General features: G+C 39.6%; 1 protein-coding gene and 1 long non-coding RNA gene across 3 annotated transcripts in view; one reads left to right on the forward strand and one right to left on the reverse strand.

Annotated features, from left to right (window-relative positions):
- The window catches only part of LOC107690850 (myelin transcription factor 1-like), a 96,613-nt gene extending 86,692 nt beyond the window's left edge, over nucleotides 1–9,921 (forward strand). For both annotated transcript variants that reach the window (XM_016489271.1, XM_016489270.1), the window contains 13 exons: nucleotides 236–450; nucleotides 665–855; nucleotides 3,964–4,227; nucleotides 4,323–4,477; nucleotides 4,578–4,640; nucleotides 4,851–4,919; nucleotides 5,160–5,222; nucleotides 5,859–5,942; nucleotides 6,834–7,055; nucleotides 8,139–8,230; nucleotides 8,322–8,425; nucleotides 8,543–8,686; nucleotides 8,792–9,921. In XM_016489271.1, coding sequence (XP_016344757.1) covers nucleotides 236–450; nucleotides 665–855; nucleotides 3,964–4,227; nucleotides 4,323–4,477; nucleotides 4,578–4,640; nucleotides 4,851–4,919; nucleotides 5,160–5,222; nucleotides 5,859–5,942; nucleotides 6,834–7,055; nucleotides 8,139–8,230; nucleotides 8,322–8,425; nucleotides 8,543–8,686; nucleotides 8,792–8,935 — 1,810 coding nt within the window. In that variant the 3' untranslated portion in view covers nucleotides 8,936–9,921. The remainder of the gene's footprint in view (nucleotides 1–235; nucleotides 451–664; nucleotides 856–3,963; nucleotides 4,228–4,322; nucleotides 4,478–4,577; nucleotides 4,641–4,850; nucleotides 4,920–5,159; nucleotides 5,223–5,858; nucleotides 5,943–6,833; nucleotides 7,056–8,138; nucleotides 8,231–8,321; nucleotides 8,426–8,542; nucleotides 8,687–8,791) is intronic.
- A 186-nt stretch (nucleotides 9,922–10,107) lies between these two features.
- Nucleotides 10,108–14,181, reverse strand: part of LOC107690853 (uncharacterized) — a 6,921-nt gene continuing 2,847 nt past the window's right edge. Inside the window, exon 3 of the long non-coding RNA XR_001634491.1 lies at nucleotides 10,108–10,933. This is a non-coding gene — a long non-coding RNA (uncharacterized LOC107690853). The remainder of the gene's footprint in view (nucleotides 10,934–14,181) is intronic.

A 14,181-nucleotide genomic window follows, 5' to 3' on the forward strand; every position in this document is an offset into this window, starting at 1 on the left:
CTTTTCCTTCCTTTTTCTTTTTCACTGTATCTTTGGCTCATTGTCAGTCTTTCAATTCTGCTTCTCTTCTGCTGTCTAATTCCAGCCCACTCTTTCACTCTTGATCTTTTATGCTCACTTACACTTATCCTTTTATGCTTCTTTTTTCTTCACTGCAGGGATATTGATTCTTTTGTGGAGGAAAAAAATGATGGAACCTTCTCGCTCTCTTTCTCTCTCTACCCATTTTTTTCAGGCCCATGTGTTTTGTGAAGCAGTTGGAGATTCCTCCTCACGGCAGCTACAGGCCCAGCCTCGTCCCCGCCACGCCACGCGCTAATCTGGCCAAGGAGCTGGAGAAGTATTCCAAGGTGTCCTTCGATTATGCAAGCTTCGACGTGCAGGTGTTCGGCCAGCGCATGCTCGCCCCAAAGATGCACATCAGCGAAACTTCACCCAAAGCCTTCAAATGTGAGCATGATTAGTCACGGTTTATGAACGCTATGTATACTCTGCAGCGCAGAGATGAGTGTAAATGGTGTGCTTTGTGAATAGTACAGTTAAGGTTCAAGATTCTTTATTGTCGTACATCAAGGTTAGCCGTAAGTGAGTTTGGTAGAGTGCTCTTTAATGAAAGGATCAAGTCTTTACTATTAATTAGCCTAATGTTCTCTTTTTCCCATAGCCAAACCTCCATTCCCCAGGGCCTCCCCCCCAAGTCCCAGCTTGCACGGTGGTTATGGAAAAAGCTCCTCCAGCGGCTATGATTATTCCCATGATGCCGAAGCCGCCCATATGGCCGCCACTGCAATCCTTAACCTGTCCACACGCTGCTGGGAGAGACCAGAGAGCCTCAGCATCAGACACCAAGATAAGGTACAGAACATAATCTCATGTAACGCAGTCAGACTTTTAACCAATCACAGTTCATTTTGTTTTTTATATGGAATTTAGGGGTGGGTTTATCGGAAATATGCTGCCATGAAAAAAAAAACCTCAAATATTCAAATAAAAAGTCAAAAACTCAAATAATCGCACAGCAGTGATGGTCATCAATCAACTGTGCAAAAAACAGTGAAAAGTGAAATCGGGGCAGGGTTTGTGCTGGGTTTTAGGGATCACATTTTATCAATTTCAATCAAGAAGGGAAACATTACAGATTACTTTAGAAATACTCGTAAAAACAAACTGAAAAATGCAGTTCTGCTATGTAATAGGATACTGTTTACTTCTACTGATACTTCTGTCATTTAATAGGATAACTAGTTTTTATTTTATTTTTTTAATAAAGACAGCACTCACTAGCTAAAAAAAAACAGTTGGCAAACATTAGCCAGTGCGTAGACATTTCCAATAGCGATAGACTAGTGTTGGCTAGTTACCAACTTTAAGAAGTGATTCTAATAACTAAACAAAAAATGTAGTAGCTAAGCTGTTTTGATAATAGAGCAGCTAGCTAACAAGCTAATTTTTCAGACAAGTATAAGTAACTTCCTAAAACACACATCCTGCAACCAAGTTAGCTGAGGCAATAATCAAACATTTTAGCAATTTGGTTTACTTGGATTCCTTTTCATTTCATTGAACTGACTCAAAAAAAAAAAAAACACACAAATCACAAATTCGTCTTTTGATCCGAGTCTTTGATCAACAGTGTTCTCAGAAGCTCCTATAAATAATTTTACATATTTTTGTAGTGAAATAACATTTTTTGATTCATTTATTCAAATTAGGGTGTTTTCTAGTCTTATTAGCTGCATTTAGTTTAGTATGTGTTCAAGTGTGATGCTGGCACCCTAATTAAGATCCTTATTGTTTCTATTGTGCCAGATGAATGCTGCTCTGATTTACTCTGGTCTGCTTAGCTTAGCAGGCTACAGTTTCAAACTAGCTTCCACAACACTGTCACACCATGTGTAGATGTGTAATTGTTAATAAGAGTGGTTTATAATGGTTAGCATCCATTAATTGAAGAAAGTCTGTCTCTATGTGTGGTTGATCTTCAGCAGGGTTTGTGTCAGATGAACGTAGTGTTAGTGAGAATGTGTTTGCTTGCTGTTAGGATCTCATTGCGTCGTCTCCCCTCCCTTTCATCTGTCCCTCCGTTCGTTTCATCCTTGTCTCCTCTTCATGTTGTTATTGCATTAAGTTGATAGTGAGCTCCCTAGATAGGGCAGGACCAGGTGCTCCATGTTCTTTTATTCAATATTTCCATGGTTAATGCAAATGAGGGCATCTCTCTCTCATTCCCTCAATTTCCTGTCCCTTTTTTCTTTATTTTCTTTCCTTGTCCCTTTGCACACCCAAAAACACAATCTATTAGCCTTTCACCCCCCTCCTCCATCTGAGAACTCTGGGATCTATATTGTAATTGGAGAAGCTCTGTCCTCGATATTGTGATTTAAAAAAAAAAAGCTTTCTCCTCAGCCCAGGGAGTGACTACTTCATCATTTTTCGATTTCCTGACATGTTTTTAGCAGAAGGGGATAAAAGGGGAAGATTAATGGGCAGAAAGGCCCAGTGGCTCAATGCTAATCAGACTGGGATAGCTCTGGGATCAGTGCCTACTGTGTGTGCACATCTCCAACTTCATATTCACGCACACGAATATGTAAACATGCCCGTTTTAGCACTAATCCATGCATCATCCATCTATATACAATAGGAACATATGTAATGAATATGTTTTAAAATGTGTACTTTGTTGTTAAGCTTTATTCTGTTTGTTTTATTAATTTTAGTGCATAATTTTACTTTTCTAAGAAATAGCATTGCACTTCCTTGGCAAAGACCCACAACACCCTACAAACACCCACCGCATTTACAAACACCCACCATATTTACAAACACCCACAACACTCTACAAACACACACCGCATTCACAAACACCCACCACATTTACAAACACCCACAACACCCTACAAAACCCACCTTATATACAAACACCCACAGCATTTACAAACACCAACAACACCCTGCAAACACGCTACAAACACCCACCGCAATTACAAACACCCACAACACCCTAAAAACACCAACAAACACCCTACAAACACACACCACATTTACAAACACCCACAACACCCTACAAACACAAACACCCAACAAACACCCACAAAAATCCTACAAAAGCCACCTCATTTACAAACACCCACAACACCCTACAAACACTAACAAACCCAATAGCACCCTACAAATGCACACCGCAGTCACAAACACCCACAACACCCTACAAACACCCACCGCATTTACAAACACCCACCATATTTACAAACACCCACAACACTCTACAAACACACACCGCATTCACAAACACCCACCACATTTACAAACACCCACAACACCCTACAAAACCCACCTTATATACAAACACCCACAGCATTTACAAACACCAACAACACCCTGCAAACACGCTACAAACACCCACCGCAATTACAAACACCCACAACACCCTAAAAACACCAACAAACACCCTACAAACACACACCACATTTACAAACACCCACAACACCCTACAAACACAAACACCCAACAAACACCCACAAAAATCCTACAAAAGCCACCTCATTTACAAACACCCACAACACCCTACAAACACTAACAAACCCAATAGCACCCTACAAACGCACACCGCAGTCACAAACACCCACAACACCCTACAAACACGCACCGCATTTACAAACACCCACAACACCCTACAAACACCCACTGCATTTATAAACACCCGACAAACACCCACCTCATTTACAAACATCGACACAACACCCTACAAACACCCACTGCATTTATAAACATCCTACAAACACCCACCTCATTTACAAACACCCACAACACCTTACAAACACCCACCACATTTACAAACACCCTACAAGCACACACTTCATGTGCAAACACCCTACAAACACTAACCCCATTTCATACACCCACAACATCATAACAAACCCAGTTAATAATTATAAAAAAAAATTTTTTTTCCTGTTGTAGAGTATGGAAATTGAGGTGGATGAGAATGGCACCTTGGACTTAAGCATGAAGAAGCCCATAAAGAGAGAAGTGGGCATGTCTTGCGCCAGCCCTGAAGTGCGTTCCCCTGATCTGTCTTCATCATCTTCATCATCATCCACATCTCTTCACCATGTCAACAGCAGCATCTCGCCCCACTCTTTACACACCTACAAACAAGAGGAGTGGGAGGGGCCTCTGGACTACACCAAACCCAATCGACAGAGAGAAGAGGAGCTAGAAGAGGTACGACCATTTGCCATTCCCTGTTTCATTTAAATGAGCCCTGATCTATCTATTGTTGTGCAAACCAGGATAATATACATTCTATCTTTGCACAGATGGACCACAGCACCCAGTCATTTGCCTCTTCTGACCCTGAGGATTGCGACATGATGCAGGAGAGCCTTGATGACAGGAAGTACCCTGGAGAGGTCACAACCCCCAGCTTCAAGGTCAAGTTCCAGCCCAAGGACAACAAGAAAGAGCTCCTACTGTAAGTCACATAAAATTTGCATGCGTTTCTGTGCACAAATTGATATTCAGCACAGTGGAAACATTTCACTCAGTCAGGCATTTGTGTTTGTCCTTTGCAGGTGTCCCACTCCGGGCTGTGATGGCAGTGGACACATTACTGGAAACTATGCATCCCATCGCAGGTATACAGTGTTCGGAGGTCACCTCTCTGTCCTTATTTTGCCTTTAAAAGGGAAATATCAAATAAAGCAAGAGCTCACGTGGATGTTATCTTTCTCTTGCTTAACTCTCGCTTGCTCTTTGCTTTTTACACCGACTTGGGATGTTCTGGGTTCTTTCACTATCTTCTCCTTCTCTCTTTTTTCTCCCTTGTTTCTTTTCAATAATTTTAGCCTGTCTGGGTGTCCTCTCGCTGATAAGAGTCTTCGGTCCCTCATGGCAGCACACACAGCTGAACTCAAGTATGTCTGCTCTGCTTCTGCTTCTGATCTTGTTCTTTGTTCTTGTTTACTTGGGTCTGCTCAGCTAAATGTTGATTTTACTCTTTTCTTTATATTTCTTTATTAAAAAAAAAAAAAAAAAAACAGTACTTATGATTCAATTTAATATTATTCTGAAATTACACACCGCCCCTGCCTTGGCTCAAGTTTACTACAGGTATTATAACCCATCACATTTAACATTTGACTTCACTTTCCCAGATGTCCAACTCCAGGATGTGATGGTTCAGGCCATATCACTGGTAACTACACGTCTCACAGAAGGTATGGCCTGTTGAATAACCCCTTCCAACATAATACACAAATAGGACAGAGAAGTTTAGTGACAGTTGTATATTAGACACACACGTGTATGCCACACTTAATTTATTACCCGTCCCCATTATTGAAATAATATTTTAGATCTTGTGCAGTTTTCTTTCTTCTTTGTTTATCTAAAAGCTTGCTGAGGTCACTGTTTCCTAACCAGGCATGAGACATGAAGTAGATCACATCTTGCATGTTAGTTAGTGAAAAAAGGCATTTTGTTGGTCACTTGATTTCTGTTTCTGTGCGCTCAGTAGCCCCTCCCACACTGGTCCCTTCTCATTGGTCCAGACTTCTACTCCACATAGTTGTTGAGAGATTCAGGTAAATTGGGCCACTTTTTGGCATCTCAGTTAGGAAAAGAGTCCCAATTGGCTGTGATTTTGTCACATCATGTAGCATTTCACTTTCAGTGAGATAAAATTGGTGGAAACTTGTTGCATCGTGCCTGGTCAGGATATGGTGTATGCTTGCATCTTTCTTAATAGTAATTGAGTTTGGTTTCCTACATTGCTTTGGGCCAGTAGTGCTGGATCCTTATTGTTCTAAGTTTTTAGCTCCTCTGATCATGAGCTGCATACTCTCTATTTTCAGTTTGTCTGGGTGTCCACGGGCCAAGAAAGGTGGAATAAAAACAACTCCCATCAAGGACGACAAGGAGGACTCCGAGCTCTTAAAGTTCGTACTACATAGAAAGCCACAGGCTTTTCCCCTTTTCTTACTGTACGGTAAAAAAAGGCACAATTTAGGCGGGAATATTGTAAAGGAATGATCAAATGATTGTCCAACCACACAGTCATTTAACAACAGTGTATAGCAGTTTAGAAAACCCCTCTTCATTCAAACAGAAGTGATTTAATCAAGCATTTCCATCTAGAACCACTTGTGATCCCAAAATACTGCTTGTGTTTTACTTTGTTAAATATCACCTTGGCAACCTTCCAAATAACTCACTCGTACATGAGCTTATGAGTCAGTGCATGTAGCCCCGCATGGCAAACTAGTACTAGTAATGTTCAAATTCTTTTGGAAAATGGCCTTGTGTTTTATCCCATTGTAAGGCTTCTAAAAGCAAGAAGACAAAGACGCCTAGTTATACTGCTGAGGAAATAAAAACTGTGAACAATAGATTACAGCACAGATGGCTCATGGGGTATTGAAATATTGTGCATGTTTTTGTTAGTAAGTCATCTGCAGTGCAATGTGTGGGTTTTTGTCTTCTTGTTTTTACGCGACTGCCAAGCATAGGAGCTTTTTATCCACATGATTCCACTCCAGTCAATGAGCAGCAGGCATATGGTGGCACTCAAGCTCCCCAATGTGTAAAAATGTCTTTTTTCAGTTTATTTGAATGCTATAATATTTACAGTCACTGTTGGGCAAAGTATGTAGCTAAATATGGCCCTCTTTACAAAACTGAATAGAGACTCAAGTGAGACAGAGAGTAAACAGATGGGAACTGAAGTCAATGGCAAGGTGATATTTCTGATGGGATAAATGCTCTCACAATCTCTAACCAAACTCATCTGTTTTATTCCCTCTGTCTTCATCTTTTTCCTTCTCTCACAGATGCCCAGTGCCAGGTTGTGACAGCCTGGGTCACATCAGTGGGAAGTACGCCACTCACCGCAGTGCGTACGGATGCCCGTTGGCAGCCAGGCGGCAGAAGGAGGGTTTGCTGAATGGGTCTCCATTCTCTTGGAAGGCATTTAAGACAGAAGGCCCAACTTGTCCCACACCAGGATGTGACGGATCAGGACATGCCAACGGAAGCTTCCTCACCCACCGCAGGTACTTGAATAGAGAAAATATGGTTTTGACTGCTGTGTGAAATTTGTGTCAACCAGTGGCCTGAGTTTGGGGTGGGAAACAATCATTATTTTTGCACTTCAAACTAAAGGTGCGCTTACATTAGTGACACTTCAGCCAAATTTAATGAACTAAAGCCCTATTTGGACGGGACTAGTTTTCCCGGAGGAGGTTAGAGAAATTAGCATTTCTTAGTTACGTCAAAATCTGTGTTTTCCACAAAATCACTGGATCATTGAGAAATCTAATCCCATCAAAATGCATATGACTTATTGTTTGCACACTAATCTTCTGCATGTTGCACTTTTCAATATGGATGGCATCTTTTATACTTTATAAAAGTATAAATATAAAAATAAGGAGAGCCAAATCGTGGAAACTTCTTCCTGGCCAGTGTCAGGAAAGGTACATGTCTAGATTTCTCTGCTCAGTTACACGGGTTTATTATGAGCAGCCACTTTTATTTCAATAAGGTTTTTATAATAAATTAAATTTTTATGAAAAGTAATTAATTAAATAATGTTATATTTAATTCATGCAACCACAGCACATGACCTTCTGTAATGCCTGTATCCAGAACACACTCCCACCACTGCAATCAACATGGAGATGTGGTATATAAGCGGTATATAATTTTTATTTTTTTTTTTTCAAGTTTTGATATGAATTGTAACATCATTCAGGAAACTAGTCTCATCCAAATAGAGCTAAAGTTGTCATAAGTGTAGCAATGCATGAAGCACTGTTTGCTCAAAGGTCACTTGCCAACCAAGCAGCTCTATGTTGGTAAACGCAGTGAAATTGAAACATGAAAGTTTCACCTCACGTCACTTATGTGAAATTCCTGGTTTTATTGATTTTCTATTGAGATGACTGCGTTTTGCCCACAGAATTTTACCATATAAAGGTAAATGTGACTGCAGCTTAATGGCACAGAAGTGACACACTCTACCTTTAGGTTTTAGGGTACTGGCCAAGTCCGAGTCATTATGGGATTGCTCATGAAGCAAATGTGCTACTGCGTTTTGCGATGATTGATGATGAACCAATTGTGTTTGGTCCCAGTCTCTCAGGCTGCCCCAGAGCCTCCCTCAACAAGAAGAAAGCCAAGTTCCCTGGAGAAGAGTATCTCAGCACTAAGTTCAGAGCCAGTGACGGTGAGACATTTCTCTTGCATTCTACCTCCATCATCTCTTCTGTCATATTTTGTGGGACACTAAAGGTGACAACATTTCTCTTTTTCTTTAGTGTTAGACAATGACGAAGACATCAAGCAGCTCAATAAAGAAATCAACGAGCTCAATGAATCCAACAATGAGATGGAGGCAGATATGGTCAACCTTCAAACACAGGTTAGCCACACATCTCCTGACAATCTACAAAAAAGATAGACTAAAGATCACATATATAAAAAAGTAACATCATATTACCATGCTTTTTGGACATAATCTGCTTTTTTGGTGATTTAGATCACATCCATGGAGAAGAACCTGAAGAACATAGAGCAGGAGAATAAGATGATTGAAGAACAGAATGAGTCATTGTTTATGGAGCTGTCTGGACTCAGTCAAGCTCTTATACAGAGTCTGGCCAACATCCGTCTGCCTCACATGGTGAGTTACACACACTCCTACAGTAGCTTCCATAACTTTCCTCTCCTACATGAATTAGACGCACCTTTTTAAAACCGCCGTTCCGATTTCCGTTTTCCATTGCAGCAGGAGCCAATCACAGAGCAGAATTTTGAGAGCTACGTGAGCACCCTTACTGACATGTACACCAATAAGGACTGCTACCAGAACCCAGAGAACAAGGCCCTTCTGGAAACCATCAACAAAGCGGTGAAAGGCATTAAGGTCTGACTAAGCCAAAAGACGGGGATGAGAAACAGAAGTGTGGAAGAGAATAGAAATGTGGAGCCATTGGGAAGAGCATACATATGACACACAAAAAGGGCATTCAGGTTTTTTTGAACAACAATCTAAACCTTCATCCCAGGGTGCATTCTGTGAGTTCAAAAAGAGGTATATAATATATATTACTATGAGGACCAAAATCCACAAAAGCTGCTGGATTGGAAGGCGAAGATGGAACCAAATCCTTTTTTTATGGAGAAAAGGAAAGAGTTTTTGTTTTCTTTACAGTTTTTGTTGTTTTACATTCAAACGGTGAGATGTTTTGGAAGAAGAAGAAGCTGGGAGTAAAACTTCCAGAAGATGTGCAGCCCAGGCTTTAGGTGAAAGAGAGAGTCTTTTACTCATTTGTGAGGATGCTGCTCCTCCGAAACAACAAAAGTGATGCTCCAAATACAAGTGATCCCTAAGTGAGCCTCGGCGGAACAGACATATGCTGTATTTCCTCGTCTTTCCTTCTTTTCCCGAAGAAAACACAAGTGGATTTGGGTCGTGGGAAATGAGAGGATGTTGTACTAGCATACAAAGTGAGCGAATGCGTGTGCAACCTTATCAGTGCCATGCGGTTGACTGTAAATTTCACCTGTTGAAACACTACTTCATCTAGGCAGCCATTTATTGTCTATTGGTTTGTTTTGTTTTAGAGCTACACACAGGAGCATTAGCTTGCTCTCATTTCTTTGTAGTATTTACACTGTAGGAATATTTACCCAGCGTAGTCATATCTCTTACATATGAACAATGAGTTGCACTTCATTTCAGTCCATTCAACATCAGTCAAGATGTTGGGTTGTCACTGATCTATAAATTATAGGAAACTTGTCCAGACACTACTGTAATTTATTTATATTTTGTTATAATTTAATTTTAACTGTATTATTTATTTGAATTCACCTATTTAAATATTCACAGCCCTTCTGTTTATAAAAGGTCATGACAATGTGGCGAGGAACTGGCCACATCAATATTTGGAAAGAGAAAAAAATAATGTACCACTAATTTTTATAACTTTTCATTTGATGATAGAGTTTTTAAACATTTTTTAAGTGCAAATATTTTTAACCAACAATGTTTTGATAATTTTGTAAATTTTCTTTCTTTCTCTCTACTTGTGTATCTATCTCTATCTTTCTCTATTTGCATTTTATTTTTTCGAATTTCCAACACAGCTGAAGGAGAAGTATCATCTCTATTTATTATTTATTTAATATTTATGATGAAATTATGAACTGTGATATGGTTGTAATGTATATTTATTTTGTAACGTCTCCGTGTGTTTGTGAAGTCTTAGTAGTCTTGAAGAACTTTGGCGATATATAAATAAAGACAAAAAACATGTTTTGGACTACAGAATAAGATATGATGATTATCGAAGGTTTTCCTTATACCAGCATTACTTCCTATAGGAATGTAAAGAGAAAAAAAGCAATTCCAGTACTGTGGAACCTACAGCTTTGACTCTTACCCCCGTCCGTCTCGACAGGAAGACAACGTTCCTCTGGATCCTCTTGTGCTTTTTTTTTTTTCTCTTTATACCTCCTCAAGCTCTCAGTAGTGGCCAAAAACTGTTTCCCCTGAACAATCCTAATGAATTGCAAATGGATTATTTTTGCTTTCTTGCTAAACGTATCTTTGTCTGACCATGGGAAGCGGGCGGTCGTTTTTGCGGCGGGGCACAGAAGACGAATACCAACCATCCTGACAGAAACTCTTGAACCACAATGTCCTTACTCGACTAGTATCAGACAAGCATACACCCGTGTAGCCTTATACTAGAGTTTTATTTCTTCGATGCACAAAGTGCCACTGACCTGTGCTTTCGTTACCGACTCCGCCCATTCAGCAACCACACTACCCTCGGGTCATGTGACCGTGGCATAAGTGGGGATTGTTACAGATGCCTTTATTCCTTTGCCGTGATGGCCATACCTACACAATATATTCATTCTGTATTTAAAAGAAAAAAGAAGACAAAAAAACTATATATAGTATATAAACATACATATATTTTTACAGTGTAATTGTTAACTCTTTTTCTCTTATAATAGCTAAACAGAAACAATATCTTTCCAAAAGCTGTGAGTACTCCTATCGATAGAAGACTAAATAATATAAAAAAAAAGACAGACCCAGTTTACTGTGGTTGCAGGATACAATGTGTTTTATAATATGTAAACGTACATTTCTAAAGCGAAGAATTCAAGGATGTTTGTAGAGTTTCCTATTTTCTGGTCCAAACTCACTGGGCCTCTGTATGTATGTCAGCCGCATTAATGGGACAATGGTTAACAGATTAGTCTTAGGCTGTAATCGTTTAGACGCATTGTACTGTGCTGAAAGTTCTCCTCGGTGGTCTTTAATATTGTATGGTGTTGTGCAGTTCTGGTGGGACACGCCACACTTAGATATGTGTGTAAAATGCCAATCATCGCAATGACTTCTGTATGACTCATAATAGCGAGTTGTGAAATTAACATTGTGCCTCTATTCAGCCGGTCGTTTCGTTAAATAGTACACAGCGGTCATGTTGCTCATTTGCTATTATGGCAGCAATATTATGATGGACAGAACATGTGTGCACTTTTCAAAAACCTTGAATGCCAACTAATGACCTTTCAACCAAAAGGTTTTTCTTTGTGTGCGTGCGAGTGTGTGTTAGTGGATTATTTTTTATTTTGAAAAAAGGTACAAATGGCTACTGGACAAGTTGCACCAACAGAATTGGGATAAAATATCGCAAATGTCTTTGACTTGTTCGTTGTTGTTTGATGTGAATCTGTATCCTGTAGGAAATGTCAAATGCCCTTTGACCGACATCTTTTCACCTTGTAGCCAGTACAAAAAAAAAACCTTATCCATCCAAAATCGGATGTACGATATCAGATCTGTTAGCTCTCGGCAACAAGGCCTTCGTTAAAAGGAAAAAAGATGTGGTTTGAGCGTTTGCGTTCTGAGACTGTCACTGGCATGCCCTCGCACACAGAGAAAACGGAGACGCTAGTTGCATAAATCTTTGTCCATTTCCACAGAATGTCAGATCGGCCTCATTCGCCTCGTTCTGTGTAACCTTTCTGCAGGAAAGATGTGTGCGTTGCATTTCAATACCACAGCGTTTCCTTTGCTTTAAGAGCAATCTGAAGACGTTGTCTATCTGTAACAGCAGAGTTTCTACTTTCTATTAAATTGCGAAGAGGGAATACTCACTACAGATGTCACATCGTCTTATTACGATGGGAGAAACATTTCTATCTGCTTATTACTACTGACGTGAGATCGCCTAAAGCATGTGTGAATTATTCTTCCTCAATGCATGCTTTTTAAACGCCTGCTGTCGGTGATGATGAGCAGCTACGAATGTTGCACGGTGAGGATGAGTGCGTAGAATCTGCCTAATAATGTAGCATGTTCTCTGGAGCAGTGTAGCATTTGCAAATGCAAGTTAGCATATGTAACCCCTCCCTGTGGAACAAAATAAGGGTTGATTTAGCACCTTGTACTTGAGAGTCCGGCCTTTCCCGAGACTTGTGCCAATCGTAGGTCAATTAAAATGGTTCCTCTGTCATTTCATGAGAAACAATAACAGCTAAAAAGTCGGAAGGTACTGTTTGTCCCATTAAGCTGATATAACCAAAACAGCCCTCATTCTGTAGGTACTGCAGCTTACAGCTCTGTGGTTTTCTCATGTGTGCCTTTTCTCGCTTCTGTTCGCTGCAGGAAAGGGTGTGTTTACATTTAAGGACTGGGTTCAAATCCCACTCAGGACGCCAACTTTTTCTCCTTTTTTTCTTTCCTTCCTTGTTTTGAGGGGGGAGGGGGTGGGGGGTAATAGGACTTCAGCAAAGTGGTGAACACCAAGAGCAGATCATATTGAAATCGATATTCAGCTTATTGTTCAACATGAAATAAATCACAATATGTAACACTATTCTTCCCAAAACTGTGATTCTGATTCAGGTATGAAATTGTGTGGTGGGTCATTTCATCGAGTCTGAAATAATCATGGAACGTATCACAGATGAACCATTTATACACAGGGCATTATTCTGACAACAATGGGATTCTGTACATTTGTAATAAAGAACAGTGTTGTTGTATTAAAGAATACTTACAAGTAAAAAAAAAATATTTTAACCCACGGCCAAGGCTTGTCCTCTTGCATCCTTTTTACAGAGATCAGCTATTTTTACTGGTGATTTTGTAGCTACAAAATGATTCTCCTTTAGAAAATGACAAAAAAAGAAATGGTACTTCCAAAAATAATAATAATAATAACAGGCACTTTCACAGTGATAGACTACATGTTTTATTCACTTTTGTAGCAGTGGTAGTTTCCTTACCAAGGTTTTGTTTCTGTAGAGCAGGACAAGCTATGGCTGTGCGTGATTCGAGCTAACTTTGGAAATGAAGTGTGTAGTTGGTTTTGGATTGTGACCGTGTTTGTGTATCCTTGTACCTGTGCTCATTGATATCAGTGTTAAAAGAGAACAATAATGTCTGTTTTGTGGAGGTATTGTTCATTTCAATGTTATATATGGAAAACATAAATAAAGAGTCAATAATGTGATCTTTCTGAGTATATCTGAGTACTTCCTACGTGGTGTGTGCGCGCGTGCGCGTTTTCATTTTTTGCTTGTTAAGTCAAAAGTTTGGATACACATGCTAAAATATAAGTTTTGGTTTTGCATTTTTTTAGTCACTGCATGATTCCATCTGTCTTGATTAATCAATTTGATAACTGAACCTCTGAAAATAATAAGTGTATGCCAATTGACTAGTATTTTCTTTCATATATATTTTATCTTTGTCAGAATCATGATAGTGATAGCTGTGATGAGAGATTTTTTTTTTTAGTCTGTTAGGCTTATAGTCTTTTTGTAGACTGGGAGTGTGCCACCATTTGCAAATCTAAGCTTTTTACATTCTGACCTCTGCTGGAGACAAAAAGACACTACCACACTCAAAACAATACTATCTCAGCATAATGAGGATTCACATGAAACCTTCCAACGGTATCTAATAATAACGACACTCGTTTTAGAAGCGAGATGAAATAATATCTGCAGTGCTAATCACAGTATCTGACAGATATATTTAGGGAAGTGCATTTAGGTAAATCAGACGTGAAAGAATCTACAGGTGCTTATACAGTTTGGAAGCAGCACTCATTTGCGCCAAAATAAATGAAAACCATTACT

This window comes from Sinocyclocheilus anshuiensis, unplaced genomic scaffold, assembly GCF_001515605.1.
Source record: "Sinocyclocheilus anshuiensis isolate Anshui unplaced genomic scaffold, SAMN03320099.WGS_v1.1 scaffold3258, whole genome shotgun sequence".
NCBI classification, from domain to species: Eukaryota; Metazoa; Chordata; class Actinopteri; order Cypriniformes; family Cyprinidae; genus Sinocyclocheilus; species Sinocyclocheilus anshuiensis.